At 42.4% G+C, this 20,815-nt stretch overlaps 1 protein-coding gene across 5 annotated transcripts in view; it reads right to left on the reverse strand.

The window, feature by feature from the left end:
- Positions 1–4,316: 4,316 nt before the first annotated feature.
- LOC121930090 (receptor-type tyrosine-protein phosphatase V-like) overlaps positions 4,317–20,815 on the reverse strand; it is an 83,757-nt gene continuing 67,258 nt past the window's right edge. For 4 of the 5 annotated variants that reach the window (XM_042466280.1, XM_042466278.1, XM_042466277.1 and 1 more), the window contains 6 exons: positions 19,245–19,321; positions 16,318–16,452; positions 14,405–14,527; positions 12,420–12,577; positions 12,126–12,264; positions 4,317–6,300 (listed from right to left, as the gene is read on the reverse strand). In XM_042466280.1, coding sequence (XP_042322214.1) covers positions 6,241–6,300; positions 12,126–12,264; positions 12,420–12,577; positions 14,405–14,527; positions 16,318–16,452; positions 19,245–19,321 — 692 coding nt within the window. In that variant the 3' untranslated portion in view covers positions 4,317–6,240. The remainder of the gene's footprint in view (positions 6,301–12,125; positions 12,265–12,419; positions 12,578–14,404; positions 14,528–16,317; positions 16,453–19,244; positions 19,322–20,815) is intronic. The other variant, XM_042466279.1, reaches the window with a different exon arrangement.

Raw genomic sequence — 20,815 nt, forward strand, 5'->3', positions numbered from 1 at the left:
GAATATAGGGAGGGAAGTGGTCCTGTTGTCCCCCCGTGCATAGATCTTTTGGTTTTTGCGCCCTTGACTTATCCACTGTGCATATCAAAATCCATGATTTTGGATCCAAAAACTGCCTCCGAGCTTATACATGAAGTTGACTATACATGCGTATACAGTGCGCCTGCGCCATACGCGGACTTGAGTGTACGTGCTCAAGCTGGCAGCATGCGCGCAGGGTGGAGGGGCATCCACGTCCCATTCAATTGAATGGGTGCGCGCGCTCATTGGCGCCCTGCGCGTGCCGCGCGCCGCCGCGCACGAGCCCCATTGTTTCCAATGGGCTCGAGCATAGGCAGAATTCGCCTTACGCGGCGGGATCCAGAACGGACCCCCCCGCGTAAGGCGAGGACGCACTGTATAATGGTAGCTTAGAATCTTGTCCTTCCCAGGGGGCTGGAAAAAGCACATGGCTCACCCTATGTATTCACAAAATCATGCGTAACAGGATTTTTTTAAAAGTGTGGCAACTCCAGAATGAAGTAATTCATTCACCAGATTAGAAACTAGGTCTGGCTTTGTTGCTGGAACCTTGCTCTGTCCTTAAAACAGTGATAGGCAAAGGGAAACCTCTTCCCAAACAAAGAGCCAAGATCCCAAGGCCCAGAAGCACTGGGTTGCAGTTCTCCATCTGGGGGAGATAAGTAATGTTCACCCAACTCAATTTCCAGTAGAAGGCTTGATACCTGATGGACCAATGCCATCTCTTCCCTTAGTACTGCCTGGTTGCCTCTTGCTGTCCTTCTTCCTCATCAGTAAATAGTTACGGAACTGCTTCCAGGGTATGGAAGTTGTCAAGGTCAAGACTAGGATGGGGAAGATGGATGCTGCCCAAGGAAGTACTGAATATTTCCTTTGCAACATCCACAAGAGGATGTAGGTACACATAACCTGGCGGTTACAAATATGTATATCACCAACATGATCTCAACACTGGGGAAAATCCTACTGTTGAGTAAAGACACTAATCATGCCACCAGAAATCCCAATTATTGCTGCATAAAACAGAATCTGGAAAAATAATCTTAAAACAAAAACAAAAACGAACTTTTATAATCTGGGAGTTCCAATCCAAAAGTGTGACTTTTCCAAGCTATTGTGTAAAAACTGGACTAGGGCTGTGAGGTTTGGGAGGGGAGAGAGGGAGATGAAAAAGAGAGGCCAAACTCTGTCCAGCTACTTTGGCTGTCTCTTATTTCCTGGCAACATCCTCCAGTTCAAGTTGCCCATGCATTTCCCATTGTAGACTGCAATTGCTTCCAGTCTTTTTCTTTCTTTAATTGTGATTTTTTTTCTTTTTTTAATTTATGTACCACTATTCCAAAGATCATAGCGGTGAACAGCAAATAAGCTAATTAGCAAGTAAGCTAATTTGCCCCCAACAGCCTGGGTATTCATTTTAGCAACCTCGGAAGGATGCAAGCCTGAGTTGAGCTTGGGCCCTTTTGCTAGTCTTGAACTCACAACCTTGTGGTTTTGAGTGAATGGCTGCAGTACAGGCATTTAACCACTGTGCCACCAGGGCTCCTCTTGGGAGCCAGGCACTATCTGGGGCCTTTGTTGCTTGCTTAGAGCAGCGTCCCTTGCTTTGATCTCCATTTCAGGTCCTCCTTTTCTTAAGGCTATTCTTCAGGAATGAAACCCAACAAAACCAGAAATCTAAGAGTCATTCTGAGCAGTAAGACTTCCGCCTTCCACGCACCTGCTTTGTCTGCCAAGGATCCCTAGAAGCTAAGGTGTATGTGTGTTTTGTATTGGGGTGCATGGCAATGGGATGAAAGCTGGGATTGCATCTTAGACAGATGTGCAGCTTCTGTAACCTTCCTGTGTGGTTGAGCATTTTCCTTTTCAGATGAATTGCAAGGTGGCTCCCCAAAAAAGGGCTTGACCCAGCCTTACTTGCTTTCAGTGATGAGTAAGCATGAGACAGGCGCTTTAATCGTAAGGTTGTAGCATCAGCCACAGAATCTCTTTTTTCCTACTTTAATAATGTCAACTAGTGGGGTTATTATAGTGCACCTCCCACTCACCCCCTCCCATACACACACTTCAAATGGATGATTCATATAATCATAGCTTTGGGAAGGGAAGGGAAATCATGTGGTTCATCTCCCTGGTGTAGAGAGCAAGACCATCCACTTTGGAGGCCCCTCAATGGTTTTGTCAAAGAAGCAACTAACAACATACCACAAGCAGAAGGCAAGTGTACTGTGGAAGGGTACCAGCATTACAATCAGCTGCAGGTGGGCTAAGGAAGTGATTACAGGCAAGAGCATCTATGCTCTTCAGCCATGCTCCATATGCAAAAGTCAGGAATAGTTTATTTCAGGTAAGTAGAATCAAGCAGAGCCTGAGAAAGGTACGTCTTTGAAGCATGACTCCCACAACCCCTTGGGAAGGCTAGGTGGTGGCTGGGGCCGGGGAGGTCTGGGAATTGTAGTCAAAAAAAGTAAATTTTCCAAGCTCTGAAATCAGTATGTGAAGGACTGAATCTATCATCTTCTTGTTGTGAACTCACCTTCCCCACCCCACCCATGAATACATCAACTTTGTCTGGCATAACCAATGGCCAGGAATCCTGTAATTTGCCATCTTAAAAATCTGCAGGGCCAGTTTGGGGAAGAGTGGCCTGCTCGGTGCCAAGGAGGACACATGTCTCCTGGATCCCTTGAAACATGCTGAGTTCTTTGTTGTGGCATCAGAGGCAACAGGGACATAGAGATTTAGACGAGAGAGTAATAATCATATGATATGGGAGATACTGGTGAAGGTACCAAATCCATGAATAACAGAAAGAAAAAGCATGAGTTAATGCTATGAATGCCCATTGAAATTATATGCCATGTCAGTATCTGAATTCCGTTTCATACACTTCCATGATCTACACTTGGCCCTCTGTATATAAATAGAAATGATGAGTCACATAAGAGCTTCATTACATCTGCTGATTCTGCCTTGAAACAGAATGGATCATGTGCCATTTCTAACATGCTAATTGCTCTCTGTAAATCTCTCTGCATGACTTCTCCTTACTATTCACCTGAGACCTTCTGCATACACCATGTATTCAAGTCCTATGTCATGACTCCTCTTTAATTAATTGACTCTATAGTTCTCCATCTCCCAAGCTCCTTTCTTTGCATATCTGTTGTTTTGAAGAAGTATCCTTGCCCTGTCCATGAAAATTTGACTGCTCTGTTGGAACACTACTCACAACTACATTTTATAACAGAAGTCTCCTGAGGAAACAAAGAAAGGTCAGTGGAAATAGACCAACACAGGAAAATATCAAAAATCTCATTTAAAAAACCAATAATTTATTGATTCAAAACTGCTTTCCTCCTTTTTTTCTCTTTCAGAGAAATGGGGGTAACTTGTTCCCTTTTTTAACAATATTTTCCCCAGTTTATACCCTCAGCCCCATTTTGAAAGTGTAGCAGCCAATGATAATCAGGAAAAAATGGGACTGATGTGACTAAATGTGACATTTCTCAAAGAATGCTTTGGAATGAAAAGACTCAGCTGGAGACAAAAGAGATCTGCGGTGGAATTCTGTGTATGTTACACAGGTGTATGTCCTACTAAAGGCAATAAGGGTTACTCTTAAGTACAGGCATACTCAGTTAACAAAGCCTCTGACTAAGAACCTTTATCAAAGTCTTTTTGTGTCCACCAATCCTCACAATTTCTTCCTTGTTCTCTGTCTAGGTGGAAGTTTTCAGCAGCACTAAAACTGGGAGGATGGTGATGGCTGGCTGGAGAAACACAGGACTTTGCCACATAAGAAAGGTCAAAGTGATCAGGCAAGTAGCAGCTTTCTCTATGCCATTCTGCATGCCCCCAGAGGACCCCCGTTCTCTTCCTAAGGGGAGATAGTAATCAAAGCATGCCTTTTGTTAAATGGATTTTTCCTATTCAGCAAAAGGCACACTTCGACAATAAATTCCCCCAGGAAGAGAAAAGTGCTATGACATCATGTGGAGCAGTTCTTCTTCTTCTTCTTCTTCATGGTGCAGGAATCTGTCCCTATTCTTTTTACGTTATTTCTGCTTCTGGCAAATTTTTTGTTAAAAAAGTCATGCCTAGGAACACACTGACGTCATTAAGGGCCTGGACAGACAGGCCAAATGGAGCGGCTTCGGGCCACTCTGGAAGTATGTTTTTTAAATGACACATGAGTCCTAAGAGGCCAGAAGCCACCTTCCAGTCCTTAGGACCAGAGCATGGCTTCTGGCCTCTTAGGACTCATGTGTCATTTAAACAGCACACCTCCAAAGTGGCCAAAAGCCACTTCATTTGGCCTGTCTGTTCAGGCATTAACTGAGATATGTATGTATCACAATCCATGGGATAAGGAGTGGAAGTGAAGAGAAGTGTGTTATGGGACAGTCTTGATTTTCCTTGGGTATGGAGAGTTCTTGCTGGATGTTGGAAAATGAATTGTTTTAAAAACACTCTGAATGAAACTAGCTCAGTATTTTTAACTCCATGGACATGTTCTGGAAAAAAACCCATAGGAACAGAAAAAAGGTCATATCCATCCTTTCCTTGTCCCCTGTTTTTGAGCCCATTAGACACTAGACATATTCTCTAGGCACACTTTCTATTAATTTATCTGGTCTATTAAATACAGCTTCGTGCAAAAAGGCAACACAACAGCTTGTCTAGGCACTGAATTTCATACTTTATGTACAGTACTTCAGTCGCTTGTTGGTGCAGTTCCTGACTAATTTCATTAGCCTGCCCCAGTTGCTCTGTTCTGGTTGAATATGTTTTCCCTCTTTTTTCTAGCTTTTTCAACATGTCACACATGATGGCATAAAACTTAGCATTTTTCCCTAAGGAAACCTTTTTCTTTGTTTCTTACTAAGTGGCTACACTTTTCTTCCCATATGGCAAAACTAACAATGCTTCTTTTAGCTGTGGTTTTGGGAAGAAGGTGCATCTATTTATTCAGTGCCATCCTATCTTTAGCATGTCAGTTAAATGAGAACAGGATACAGACTAAGTCTCCTTGTGCAAGTGGATTCTAAAAATATGCTGGGATTGTGGACCATGCCAGTGTGCCACTATGGTTACATATAACTGTGTTGCTCTGCCAGTGCAGAGACATCATTACAGGTTGAGTATCCTTTATACAAAATGTTTGGGACCAGAGGTGTTTTGGATTTTGGATGTCTTTGGGTTTTGGAATACCTGTATTTGCATATATGTACATAATAAGCTATTGTGGAGATGGGATGCAAGAATAAACACAAAATTCATTTATGTTTCATATGTACCTTATAAACAGAGCCTGAAGGTAATTTTATAACATATTTTGAATAATTTTGTGCATGAAACAAAATTTGTATACATGGAACTATCAGATAACAAAGGTGCCACTATCTCAGACACCCTTGAAAAAAGTTTTGATTTGGGGGGTATTTTGGATTTTGGAATCCCAGATAAGGGAGACTCAACCTGTACTATGATCCCACTTTAAACATCAAGAACTGTGCAAACTATCCTAAACGCAGCTCTAACATAGATTTATGTAATGGGTATGACACATATTGAGAGCTAACACGCTGTACTTGTTTTAGCATTGGGCTAGGACTGTGGGAGGCCAAGGTTTGAATCTTCATTTGGCCAGGAAAACCCACTGGATGTCTCTGGGCAAATCACATTACCTCAGAGGAAGGCCATAGCAAATCTCTTCTGAACAAAGCTTGCCAAAAAACCCTCATGTTAGGTTCACCCTAGAGTTGCCATAAGTTGGAAATGACTTGAAAGCACACAACAACATGGCACATCTTGATCCTACTTGTCCACCAGTTATGTTCATCTGTGGCAAACCTTTGGGATCTCAAGTTTAAAGACAGCTGAACAAACTCTAGGAAGATGAGGACAGGTTCTTCTTCTTCTTCTTCTTCTAACAGGATATCTAAATCTATGGCTAAATGGTTCTTTCAGGAAAACACTTGTGTTGAAGCAGTGGAGTTTGCTTTCAGCAAATGTACATTCCTTCTGAACAGGAAGCAAGAAACATCACAGGCAGCTCACTACTGTTCATTCTTTGTATTTTACCTTCTGTCCAAACTGAGAGCAGAACTTCTGGGGCAGTTATCCATCCCCATATAGATCCATTCCAGTCTATGCTCATAGTCCTGTTGTGTTCTGCATTTCATCTATCATCAAGCAAAAAGTGGAGACCAGGGCTTAAACTTGTTTCTGGGTGATGATGTCACGAATGCATTCATACAGATAAATGTACCTTTCCTAGAATAAAAAGACAAAAGGAAGAGACATGAAAACCTATGCTTAGAGAGAATTTTACATCTGTATCCTGCTGCCAATTGTGATGTTTTTGGAGTGTGCTGAGATAAAGAGAAAACGGACATCCAAGAATTGTCATCACAGTGATTTGGAATTAGATCCAGGAATGTGAAGTCGAAGGCTTTCATGGCTGGCATCCATAGGTTTTCTTTTGTGGTTTTTTTTGGGCTACGTGGCCATGTTCTAGAACAGTTTATTCCTGACGTTTTGCCAGCATCTGTGGCTGGCATCTTCAGAGAATGCTTGCCTGGAAAGAGTTGTGTGTGTGTGTGTGTGTGTGTGTGTGCATGTGTGTGTATACACTGTGTGAACCTGGGAAGGCAGGAGTAATTTGCATGTGTATTGTTCTGCTGCTAATGGCAGGCCTCAGGGTGGGAATCTTCAGAGAACTCAGCAGATCAATTTGGTAAGACCAGAGCAGAGATGCTTCTTTTAGGGAAGGCTACTTTCCACCTTGCCTCAAGGAGGCAGTGGTTAAACCACTTTTAAAGAAGCCTTCCCTTGACCCCCTGGACAGGAACAACTACAGGCATGTCTCATTGTTACCATTCTTAGGCAAGGTAATTGAGAGGGCAGTCGCCATTCAACTCCAAGCTATCTTGGATGAAATGGATTTTCTAGATCCATTTCAAACTGGACTTAGGGCGGGGTATAGAGTTGAAACGACCTTGGTCGATGATCTCCATCTGGGCACCGAGAGGGGAAATGTGACCCTGTTGGTGCTCTTGGATCTCTCAGCAGCCTTCGATACTGTTGACCACAGTATCCTTCTGGAACGCCTAAGAGAGTTGGGGATCGGAGGCTCTGCTTTGCAGTGGTTCCAGTCCTACCTCTCAGGCAGATTCCAGATGGTGTTGCTTGGGGATAGTTATTCGGCCAAGAGGGAGCTCAGGTCAGGCATCCCTCAAGGCGCGATTCTGTCCCCAATGCTGTTTAACATTTACATGAAGCCGCTGGGTGAGATCATCCAGAGACATGGGGCGGGGTGTTATCAGTATGCTGATGACACCCAAATATATTTCTCTGTGTCTTGGACTGATGCAGTGACTAAGGATGGCATCGCTCCTCTGAATGCCTGCCTTACTTTGGTAATGGACTGGATGAGGGAAAACAAACTCAAGCTGAATCCAGGTAAGATGGAGGTACTTGCTATAGGGACCCCCAATATGAGAATGGAGTTATACCAACCAGTACTTTTCACAGTCTGGGGGTGTTTTTTGACTTATCTCTCCACCTGATGGCTCAGGTGGATGAGACGGTCAGGAACGCTTGTTATCAGCTTTGGCTGATATGCCAGCTGTGCTCCTTCCTGGAGCGGGAAGACCTTGAAACACTGGTACATGCACTGGTAACCTCTTGGCTAGACTTTTGTAATGCATTCTACATGGGGCTACCTTTGTGTCAAGTTTGGAAACTTCAATTGGTTCAGAACGTGACAGCCGGGTTGGTCACTGGCACTTCAAGATCTGCTCATATTACGCCAGTCTTAAAACACCACCACTGGCTGCCTCTTAGTTTCCGGAAAAGATACAAAGTGTTGGTTTTAACCTTTAAAGCCCTAAATGGCCTGGGTCCTGACTGCTCCCATATCACCCTCCTCGCACTCTCTGTTCCGCTAGGAAGAATCTGCTGCAACCAAAGAAGACTAAACTCCACAGTGACCCAGCGTACCTTTTCATCAGCTGCTCCTAGACTCTGGAACAACCTGCTGGATGAGATCCGTCAAATTACCACCTTGGAGTCCTTTAAGAAGGCCATTAAGATGGATCTCTTCTGGCAGGCCTTTCCAGATTAGAACATCTTTCTGCCTCTCTCCCCCCTCCCTTTTTTTTTTTTTTTTTTTGTGGAACTCTCATTGATATCGCTTTCTATTTTAGGCTTAATTTCTTTTTAGTATTAACTGCTTTTAAGATTGGGATGAGGAATGGGGTTTTGCATTTTAAGCATCTTTCTTTAAACTGTATTTTGCTATTTTTACAGTTGTAATCTGCTTGGATTCCTCGAGATTAAGTGGAATATAAATAAATTATTATTATTATTATTATTATTATTACTATTATTATGCTCAGGCATACCATGGCATCTAGATAATTGTTCTATGGATACAGACAGCATCAGCATTGGCAACAACCACAGTCTGACCACCTGTACTTCATAGACAAATATCTTCATGGCTAAATAAACTGGTCCTTTAAGAGCAGCCTCATTCCATCCTTCCAATTGGACCCTATAAAGTACTTTCATGGAGTTGTGCCTTTACTGCTTTAGGGGTTTGTGTATGCTATCTGCCATCAAGGAGCCACATGTAAAATCTATGCAATATAAACTGCATTTTAAATCAGTGTTATTTTCAGTTTGTGAATATTTCTATTCTATGCATATAAGTAGGCTTTGAGCCAGAGGTTTTGTAGATAATGCCCTCTAGTGGCACAATGTATGGTGAAAATAACTTCCAGGAAAAGCATTTGTGTGGAAGAAACTTAAACCTAGACCCCTGTGATACATTGATACCTTTTGGAATGTCCAGGCTGGCGGCGGCCTATTTCCCTCCAAAGGGAAGCCACAGCCACCAAAGCACATGGCTTCCCTCCAGAGTAAAAATAATCCGGTGTTTCCAGATTCTTTTTAAGGCACCAGAATGATGTTGCGTGCGTCACTAGTGCACTTGCGACATAAGCAATGTGTGGCATTGTGTGGACGCTGCACGGCGCGTACGTCACAATGGCGGTGCCCGTGCACATGGGATGCCACCATTAGTACGGTTGGTGCACGGTCCCTAACCCTAGTATTGCTGCCGCCATGTCCCTTTCAGCCGTCTGTTTCAGACCTTACTTGAGAATAAATCCAAATGAACTCAGTTTGAATTATTAATTTTTATAAATAAATTCTAAATTAACTGAATTTATTTCTAAATAACTACACACAATCTGCATGGGTTTTTAGCACACTTTTCATGCAATAAATGTGAGTTTATCCTTCATTCACAACAGAGTCTATGCACTTATTCTGCAATATTTTGTTCAAAAAAACCTGAAGTTCCTCCCTATTTTATACAGTATATTTATTGCTTGTCATGTTTTGGCTATTGCTTACTATTAGTGCTGGCCAAACATTATGTCACTTACATTACTCTTACAAGTGTTTTGCGTACTACAGAGAATCTGTGGCCATCATTCTGAAGAGGTTTTAGAAATGGAGCTCATACTCTGCCCATTTATACTGTTTAAAAATCAATAACAGCAACAATGATTTCTTCATGCAATTCCACCCCTTACTGCAATATGTGTAGCAGTATCCTGCAGAGGGGGAAAAGCTGAAAAGAAACCTCATTGACATTCCTTTGGTGAAGAAAAGAAGATCCAAAAGTGTACAAAAGTTTCTGATCATTTCCTACCCCTCCATGGATGTGGTAGAAATGGTGTGTATTTGGAAGAGGTGGGGAATGGAGGGTGTTATAACAACTTCAACCCTGTTCTAACAGGGCAAACTTTGCTTCTGTTATAATATACATGTTCTAGTGACATCCAGGTTGAATTGCCTTTATGTACTTTGAAGGCTGTTTGGAAACTTCAGCTGGTATAAAATGCAGTCATTGAAGGACTGATATGAGTTAAGAGATTATACTGTATCTCATGGCCTATATTGCATTTCTGACAGCCAGTGCCTAACCATAAGCACAGCTATTCACCTCTAAATATCTAAATTGGTGGTACTCAACCTTTGGTCCATCATGATTTTTGACTTTACTTTCAAGAAGCCCAGGCCAAAGGTAAAAGATTCTTGAAACTCAAGACATTTGGAGGAGCAAAGGCTGAGAGCAACTGGTGTAAAACAGTTTGAATTCAGCTTATTCAACAAGCATTTTTAATCATACTGACCTGCTTTCTGAGATCAGCACTGGAAGCTCTATTCCTGTGCATATAAGAGCAATTATGCAGGAGAGCATGAGGGAGAGGGATTTGCCTCTGTTCTGGAGCTTTATCTTATGAGAAAAGAAAGGGCAGAAGCAGCTTTCCTCTTGCCTCTTGACATGCTATCAAAGCACTTCGATGATGGTCATAAAAGTATGCCTTTTGTCACACTGAAAAAATCCATTTGGAGTCTTCCAGGGGCCAGCATTACTGGTATTCAGGCAGACCCTAAAGACTCACCTGTCTGCTATAATTGAGTTAGCTCAACTAAAGTTGTTGAGTATGTGTCGCTTTCTAGTTTTAACAATTAGTTTGAATTTAATCATTAGAATAATAAAATCATAGCGCTGGAAAACACCTCAAGGGCCAATTAGTCCATCTCCTGAAAGAATACACAATCAAAGCACCCCTGATGTATGGCAATCCAGCCTCTGTTTAAAAACCTCCAAAGAAGGAGACTCCACCACACTCCAAGGGAGTGTGTTCCACTGTCAAACAGGCCTTAATGTCAAGAGGTTCCTCCTAATGTTTAGGTGAAATCTTTTGTAGCTTGAATCCATTGCTCTGGGTCCTATTCTCTGGAGCAGCAGAAAATAAGCCTGTTCCATCCTCAACATGACATCCCTTCAAATACTTAAACAAGGCCATCATATCACCTCTTAACTGTCTCTTCTGCAGGCTAAACCTAGCCAGCACCCTAAGTCTCTCCGTATAGGACATGCTTCCCAGACCCTTCACCATTTTGGTCTGGACACACTACAGCTTCTCAACTTCCTTTTTGAATTGTGGTGCCCAGAATTGGATGCAGTATTCCAGGTGAAGCCTGACCAAAGTGGAATAGAGTGGTACTATTACTTCCCTCAATCTAGACACTATACTTCTACCGATGTAGCCTAGACTTGCATTGGGCTTTTCAGTTGTAATTTGTTTTAATTATTGCAGTAATTTAATTCTGTTTTGATGTACTATTTTGTATGTGTTTAATTGTACTGTTTTTTAATGTTGTAAGCCATTCATTCCCTAAGTGTAGTACCATACATTTCTCCCTGTTGAAATTAATTTTGTTAGTTTTGGCCCAGCTTTCTAATCTATGAAGATCATTTTGAATTTTGATCCTCTCCTCTGGGGTTTTAGCTACTCCTCCTAATTTAGTGTCATCTGCAAATTTGATAAACAGTCTTTCATCCAAGTTGTTGATAAAGATGTTGAATAGCACTGGGCCCAGAACAGAACTCTGTGACACTCCACTGGTCACCTCTGTCCAATGTTCTTAAAGTTTTATTTTGCTATATAGTTTTAAGTTAATTTTGTAACTTGTAATTTTATTATTGCTTGGTTATGTTTGTGTTTCCATATTATGGACATTGTCCTGGCAGGAGATTGATCTTTAAAATGAAACAAATAAGGTTTGCTTTACACATGGGGCGGGATATAAAAGGCAGCTTATAAAGGCAACAGTTAATTAAGCTATAGAGGTCTGTCTAAAGAGCTTACAATAGGAGTTCAGACCAAATAAATCACATATTTCAAAGGAATTAGTCACCTCCTGCCAGGGGGATGATTAAGCAAAAGGTACACCACAAATGATCTTGATGAGAAGTTTTGCTCTGAAGTCTAAGCCATGTTTCATTACTTCTTTTTATCTTATTCTGAATGACAACCACTGTGAATGACCATGAAAGATATCAACAAAATTAAGGAGGAAATCAGTAAGAACCCTGTGAAGTGTTTAATTGGCTTCAGAGACAGAAAGTACAGTCAACCTGCAGATTTGGTGAGCACAGAAAAACACCATACCTCTCAGCCTTAACCTCTTGCCCACAACCCTCTTGTGTTGCCCCCTTGCTGTTCACATACCAGTGTTGGAGTCATGAGACAGCAGCTCCTCACTAGCCTCAAAACAACACCATATATATCCACACTTTTCTCTTCTTTCAGTTGTTGCAACAGGGTATCCAAGGCAATCAACATCCCCATCTGACCCAGGCCGCCCAAACTAGGAAAGAAGTAAATAGTATTAGAGACTGAAGACAGCCCTTCAGCTGCTACACCCACTCCAGTACTTGGGAATATCCCATTTGGGACTGATTTCAGTGTCCCTCAGTCCAAAGGAACACATCCAAGAGCCCAGGGAATGGGCCAAAACCTTACCTGCAGTGCAGGACCAATGGATTGGTTCTCTTCCGATATGGCACTAGTTGTCTGACCATGGTGAGAAAGCCTACCAGGATCTCAGGGTCTGGCAGCTCCTCTCCTTCCACCAGAGGGAACTGGAATCTTTGCAACAGTCTTTCCTTAGCTTTTTTCTCCTGACAAGGCAACAAAAGCATCATGCTTATCAAGCAAGTTAGAGGGCCAGAGACATAGAAGGCAGACTAGTAGTACATCAATGAAGAATTCTGCTACTGGAAAGCATTATTGCATACATGAACAAGAAGGGTTCCAGTAAACAAACACACACAACCGATTATCTTGCTTGCCCGGGGACATTGTCTGCTCCAGTTCAGCTTTTATTGGGTGTTAAATGAATTGCCTTAATGAACTAGCACACAGGGGATCTAGGGACAGCTATATAAATGGAAAGCATGATCCAAGTAGCTCAAATAGGTACCGTATATACTCAACTATAAGTCAAGAAATTTTTGCCCCAAAATGACCTCCAAAATCCTGGGTAGACCTATACACTGGGCAATACGGTCCTTGGACTAAGCCTCTTCCCAACTGGGCTGCCTCCACAAGGGACAGCCCAGCTGGGGAGATGCTGGGAGAGGCAACCGATTGCCCCCCAGCCTCTCCCCAACCGGGCTTCCTCCATGTGGGAAAGCCCAGCTGGGAGAGGCTTGGAAGGGCGAACGATAACCCTGGAGTCTCGCCCCAACTGGGCTTCCTCCGTGGGGGAAAGCTCAGTTGGGGAGAGGCTTGGAAGAGCAAGCACTCACCCTGTAGTCTCTCCCCAACTGGGCTTCCTCCATGTGGGAAAGTCCAGCTGGAGACAGGCTGGGAAGGGCGAGTGATCACCCCGGGGCCTCTCCCCAGCTGGGCTGCCCCCTTAAATCTGACCCTCAATGTATCCCCGAGTCATACAGTGGACCCTTGTTATACGCTGGGATTTGGTTCCAAGATACCTCGTGGATAACAAAATCCATGGATGCTTTAAATCCCTTTAAATATAATGACATAGCAAAATGGTGTCCCTTATAAAAAATGGAAAATCAAGGTTTGATATTTGAAATTTATACTTTTTTTGAACATTTTCAAACCCTGGATGCTTGAATCCGTGTATAAAAAATCCATGTATAAGAAGGGCCGACTGTATAAAAATCCACATTTTTGGTCCCAAGAGTTGACCTCGACTAATACATGAAGTTGACTTATAGACAAATATATATGGTAGTCTGCTTACAGTCTACCAGCATACATCCTTATCTGTTTCAACATTCTCTCTTCTTCCACCCTCCTAAGGGAAGTGTCTCAAAGAAAAGCCTATGGATTTATTAATAGAGTAGTCCCTTCCCTTATGCAAGGGATCCGTTCTCTAATTCCAGATCTTTAGTTCCAGAAACTGAACATCTCTTGTTCCAGATACTGAAGATGCATAGTGGTAGAAAAGACCAGAAGGTTAGCAGGTTATGCACAAGGCACAGCTATTCATTCATAAACTTTTCACAGATTAGGGTATGCATCTCAGACCACAAGCAGAGAGCAGGTACATGACCAAAAACTGAGTACAGACCAAATATATCTCCAGAGCTCTTACATAAATAAACTAAATTTCAAGAGAAAGCATAAAAAACCAACAACAAAGAGAATCCTATACTCCAGAGTCTTGCTTAACTATGGGGGAGGGATCATTTCTAGTTCAAAGACAGTAATTAGTTAGGTTCTAAGCATGAGCAAAACCTGTTGCTTTTTGAGGGTTTTTTTTTGGGGGGGGGGGGGAGCAGGAGCAGGTGCTGCCCTCCAGCCTCCTGGAGGCCTAATTCAACCCCCGAGTCTTCCCCAGTTGCCTACTCCAATATAAGGTCTCCTGCTGAAATTCTGCATCCAACAGTCCCTTGTGCCACTGATATCTGTATTGCCTCTGATCATGATTGTACATGATTTACCACCTTCCCCTTCATTCCTAACTTACGTACATATTTCAGTTTGAGCTGAATGCATGGCCATCCTGAAATTACTTTTTGTGTGCCTTGCTGGATGGTCAACATCTCTGTGCAGACCGGCTCACTCTCAGATGGCCAGCATGAATTGTCTGGTGCCTACAACAAAAAAGCAGTACTACAGTTAGAGATCAGAATGTCACGCACATGAAAGTTCATATTGGTTTGGTGCAGATCTTGGAAAAGTTTACTTTTTAGACTACAGTTCCCAGGATTCTTCAGCTTGTCATACCAGCTGGGTAATTCAGAGATTTATAACCCACCCCCTACCCACCCCCCAAATTCTATTTTGGTATTGGGGAGGCAATGGGTTAATTGGGTGGAATATTGCCACACCAAGACTCCACACAAAACATCCAGATCTCATGATGTGTTATTTCCTTGTCCATAGGGGGAGTTAACCCATATGTCTCCTCACACCAAACTGAGAAATATTCTGCTTCCAAAGGCTCAGTGCCAAAACTAGTGCTATTTATTCAGAACAACTGTGCCCAAGAAGGAGCCATACAATTATCTGTGAACCATACATGCATGACAGAGGAGTGTGATGTCTTCCATCATTAGGAGAAGAATGCAGAAGAGTGAATTTCACAATACCGAGACATAGCAATTTGGATAGGGATGGCTATTTCCAGCCTAATGTCTTTCTCATGAATATTTTTGAGGAGGACTCTGGGGCTATAAAGATTAGGAGAAAGGGGTGGTGAGATGCTGTTCCTTTCTGCCCCGGATGGAGACTGCAGCAACCAAATGCCACAGCCTCCACGAGGCCTGAAAAGAACCCACTCCTGACAGGTTCTTTTTTGGTCACATGTAGGCCTCCAATGGTGCACTCACTTGCGATAATGATGTCTGCAGGGCATGGCGCAGTGCTGTTTGGGCACTGCGCTGTGCAGACATCATCATCATGTGTCCCGTATGGACGGGTGTGCACAATGATGGTGACCAGGGTGCGCGGCAGGGTTGCTGAGCATGTAAGCACTCAGTCCCCGCGCACTCCTAGATTGGGCCCAGGCCAGAGCAAAGTACCTGACTATCGAGCCCCTCAGTAAAAAAAACCAACCCATTTCTATGGAGGTAACATTGCACTAAAAGAAATTCAGGCCCGGTACACACAGGCAGGAAGCGGTGTAGCAGTACCGATGCTAGGGTTCTGGAGCACACAGCAACTGCACGCTCCAGAACCCTAAAATGTGCCACTGCTGCCATCATGCCAGCTTCCCAGCCACATGGAGGCCACCATGATGACATACGTGACATGCAGTGTCCACACATCGTGCACAGGAAGCAGCATCATAGGCAGCTTCTTCCTGGCTGCGTATTGTTCCCACGCAGTTTGGCTGCTCTGGGAATGATACACAGCAAAGAGGGGCGGTGTTTCGCCAACTGTATGTACAGCCCCCCAGATACATTTTAATTATCAGAATACTGTGATAGTTTCAAGGCAACTTTCTGTGGGTTCATTCAATGGCACCATTCACTATCATAACAAGTAAAGCCCACAAACATGGAGGCAGGAAAGATGAAACCATTTGAATAGGAAAACTTTAAACTTTTGTTCTGTCTACATAGTTTCATCAATCAGACACTGACCACAGCTGCATGGGAGCTACTTGTAGGAAAACAAATGAAGACAATTTCTAAATAACAGCACAGTCAATCCCAGATGCTCAAAATGAACTATTGTTGTCATTCTGTGTTTTTGTACTATGAATGCCACTATTCGAAAATAGTCTGTTTTTAGCATTTGGTAGTTCAGCATATAATTGTTTGCTTGCTTCTTATTAATTTAAACCAACATATTTAAACATTTAAAAACCATTATACATGTGCAAATTTGAATAAAATTACTTATGCCCTAGAGGGTTTTAATAAAAAGCCATTCTTACTGGGCTATTCATCTGTTCAGGCAGTAGAGTGATGATGGTGTGGACTCCATATTCCCAGATTAGGCCCCAGAATTCCTCCAGGGCCAGTTTGTCTGGTCCTTCAATAGCTATATAATCTTTGGCTGAGTTGCACCCCTGCCAAAAAAAGAAAAGAAGAAGAAAATAAAAAGAAGCCCCCTTTAGCACAGTTAGCTGGGAGAAGGAAAAGATCCAGCAGATGGAGGAGAATGACATCTGTGCCCTATGATAAGCCTAATCCAGGTTTTGGGATACTGCTAAAAATGCACCTTAGCTACACCACAAAGATGTAGATTACTACATCTAGTCTATATCTGTTTATCTCAAATACTGAAGCAGTTGTCTATACAGGTGGACCATTGGCTCTTTTCAGCAGGAAATGTAATAAAGGCTTGCTGTTCAGGCTAGGACTTTGCTTGGGCAGTGGTAGTCTTCTAAATTACCTTCAGCTTAGTCCTGATGGCTTCTTAGCTTTCCTAAATTTGATCCCTGGCCAAACTGACATTTTAATGGTACCTATACTTTAGCTGTGACTGAGGGGAAAGAAGGCAAGTTGCAACAAAGAAAGGTTAAATGCCCTTTCATGAAGCATCACATACCTAATTTTTAAGGTAGATTGGGAGGCTGCTGGTAACTATCAAAACAAGCCAATACATCAGGTTTGGTCCTTGAGCAGACTCTTCTAAGTCTTTTTTTTAAAGAGCAGAATAGATGTTACATTTTTTTATAAAAGCTCAATGGATAAAATGAGAGTGTGTATATACATTTCTAATTTCAAGTACTTATTTATACTGGACACTGAAAAGACAATAAATTTTATAAACTAGAAATACCTTAGTAGATCACCTAGACCAGTGATTTCCAAGCTCCCAACAACAAAGATTAAGTAACAAGATATTTTGTTTAAAATGTACCTGTCTATTGTTCCCTTGACTTGGAAATGATTCAGTTTTTGGAAATCACTGGTCTATCTGCGTTCTTGCACTGTATTGTCATCTACACACAGAATTGGCAGACTGGCACAAAGTGCTTACTGTTCACTGACTGACTGTTATTGCTTATTATTTATTTATTACCAAAGCATTGGGTGTGCTGGGTGTTCTGCTCTCTTGGATATGTTTTCTTTGATACATGTCTCCCAATGAAAATCAAAATAGTATATGCCATTTTTGCAGCAATGGCACCATGTTGTGTCACAAGTCATTTTCAAGTCTCAACTGAGTGGCAATCCACTCCTCAAAATTTAATATTCTCTCTGAGTGATATTCATTTTACCCTTGTACATTTTATCCTTGAATCTCCCATTTAGCCAGATAATTTTATTTTTTATTGTATCCTCAAAATACTGGCAACATATCAAAATTTATTCTTTCCTTGTGTGAGTTTGTAAATCTGAATGCTGTCTTTTCCATATCCTCATTCATGATGTTGATGAAAATACTGAGATTGCAGCTTGAAGACAGACTACTGGAGTTTAAATTTTACTGTGCTTTGTCTAGGGGGGGGGATACAGACGAGCAGCTCCATGCCACCCATCTTTGCCCCTCGTAGATGCCACGCTAACCACACTAAAGTGCTCCCTAAAAAGAAGCCGCCTAGAGCGGCTTCTTTGTAGGAGTGCCATAATGCGCAACATGACACCGCTGCTTCCAGTGAGTGCTGTTTGGGCACACGGATGCCCATGCGTCATCATCGCATGTCCCGTGTGGGCGGGACTGCAGTAAGATAGCCCAGACCTCCAGACCTCTAATTTCGGCCCCAGGCCACGCTTTGCACTAGTCTGTATCGGGCCTGAGTCCCTCAGATGACAGAGAGAGGTGTGACCTCTGCCTACACTGAGATCCTTCCAACTGAACTACAGCAGGAACAACATCTGCTTTATGATTGTTTAAACATCTTTTGCCTGTTGAAGAAGCCACTGGAGCTTTGAAAGCTTGCATTATGTGTTTTGTGCATTTTGGTTGTCCAATAAATGTACAGTATCACTCACTTGTGGATATTGTATTTTGCTTTATTTTCCTAGTGAGTATCTATTATTCCTCTTAGTTTGGTTGCAACTGTGTTGTGCTTATTTACTGTATATACTCAACTATATATTTGAGAAATTTATGCCCCAAAATTGACCCTAAAATCCTGCGTCAACTTATACACAGGGCAATACACTAATACTGCTTAGAAACTTCCTGAAACAAGTATTGCCTGATACCCTACTCTCTGTGCCTCAAGGCAGGAGGGTGTGTGTGTATGTGTATGTGAAAGAGGTTCGCAGTCCGATTTGAAAGTCTTCTCTTCCCATCAAAGAAACACCCCTTTTAGCTTCTCTTCTTCCCCTTCCCAGTTTGATCTGAAAGCCTTCCTTTCCCATTAAAGAAACACACCTTTTAGATCCACTTCTTCCCCTTCTCGGTCCATTCTGAAAGCCTTTTCTTCCCATCAAAGAAACACCCCTTTTAACTCCACTTTCGTCCCCAACCCAATGTTAAAACCTCTCCTCCAGCACCTGGGAAGTGGTGTTAGGTGGTCGGGAGAGGTCCAGAGAAGGAGACGGAGAGATGGAAGTGGTGTTTCCCCCTTTCCATCCTTTGTTATAGCCCCCTAAATTTTATCCTCGAGTATCTTGGGGTCATATCAAAATCCATGATTTTGATCCTGAAACCTTCCCTCAACTTATACATGAGGTCACCTTGAACACGAGTATATATGGTAGTTTACATATATTATGAGTTAATACACGTGCACGTGCACATGCAAAATTAGTGAGAGCTAAGCCATGGATAAACATGCATTTGACATGCACAACTGATCCTTTCTATAGGAATATAGCAAGTAGCAAACTAAGCAGCAAGGACATTTAGAGGAAACAAGACAGAACCAGAAAAAGGATAAACTTAATTAAGGTGTGGACTCACAGGGATGAACCAGACATGTGAGAGGTCTGAAAAGGGATCCCGATCCAATAGTGAGAACTTCACTTTAGAACGATTATCTGTAAAACAGTCTTAGTGTGAAAAGGAAGAGTGGATGGCACAGTGTGTCAGGCTCACCACAGCTTAGTACAGTAAGATTTCACACCTACTACAAGTTGAGTATCCCTTACTCAGATATTCCAAAAATCCAAAATTGTCCATATGGATGGCTGAGATAATGACACCTTTACTTTGTCATGGTTCAGTGCAAACAAACTTTGTTTCATGCACAAAATTATTTCAAATATTGTGTATAAAGTTACCTTCCAGCTATGTCTATAAGGTATATATGAAACATAAATGAATTTTATGTTTAGACTTGGGTCACATTGCCAAGATATCTCATTATGGAAATGCAAATATTCCAAAATCCACTAAAATCCAAAGCATTTCTAGTCTGAAGCATTTCATATACAGGAGACTCAGTCTGTATTCTAAAACTTGTGTGTCCCTGTTTTTGTAAGACTTCTTTCCTTAAGTAGGCTCTGATCAGTTCTCTGTCTCCAGAGGAAAGCAGGACTTTACATGGAAAAATAGCAGCAGCAACAACAGTGTGGGTGAAACAAGGGAAGCTTCACATCAAAGAAGAAAACCTGGGTGCCCACTTGTTCTCCATGGTTTCCTTGTGCCAATATTACTCTACACAGACATAACATTTAGCCATATTACTCTATAAAAACAGTATGCAGAGAGATCTTGTAGCACTTATGAGACTAACTGAAAAAAAGAAGTTGGCAGCATGAGCTTTTATAAAGTCTACTGAGATGTCCAAGTGCATGTGAAGAAGTAGGCCTGTTACAGACAGCCAAAATAAAGCTGCTTCGAGTCACAGTCTGGAGCGTGGCTTTGGTGCGACTTCTGGACTCTTAGGACTCATGCATCCTTGAAACACCATACCTCCAGTGTGACTCGAAGCAGCTTTATTTTGGCTGTCTGTAACAGGCCTATGTCTACAAAAGGTCATGTGGCCATCTTCTTTCTTTCAGTTAGTCTCAAAGGTGCTACAAGATCTCTCTACATACAGAAATAACATTTGCTTGTGAAAGGAGACTTTGGGCCCAACAGACAAGCCAAAATAAAGCTGTTTCGGGTCACTGTTTATGCACAGATATAGGATGGGGGGCACCTGGCTGAATGAAACTATGTGTGAAAGGGATCTAGGAGTCCAAGTAGACCACAAGTTGAACATGAGTCAACAGTGCAATGCGGCAGCTAACAAGGCCAATGTGATTCTAGGCTGAATCAATAGAAGTATAGTGTCTAGATCAAGGGAAGTAATAGTCCCACTCTATTCTGCTCTGGTCAGGCCCCACCTGGAATATTGTGTCCAGTTCTGGGCACCACTCAAAAGTACATTGAGAAACTGGAGCGTGTCCAAAGGAGGGAGACTAAAATGGTGAAGGGTCTGGAAACCATGCCCTATGAGGAAAGACTTAGGGAGCTGGGGATGTTTAGCCTGGAGAAGAGACGGTTAAGAGATGACATGATAGCCCTGTTTAAATATTTGAAGGGAT

The sequence above is a fragment of the Sceloporus undulatus genome, chromosome 4 (genome assembly GCF_019175285.1).
Source record: "Sceloporus undulatus isolate JIND9_A2432 ecotype Alabama chromosome 4, SceUnd_v1.1, whole genome shotgun sequence".
NCBI lineage: Eukaryota > Metazoa > Chordata > Lepidosauria > Squamata > Phrynosomatidae > Sceloporus > Sceloporus undulatus.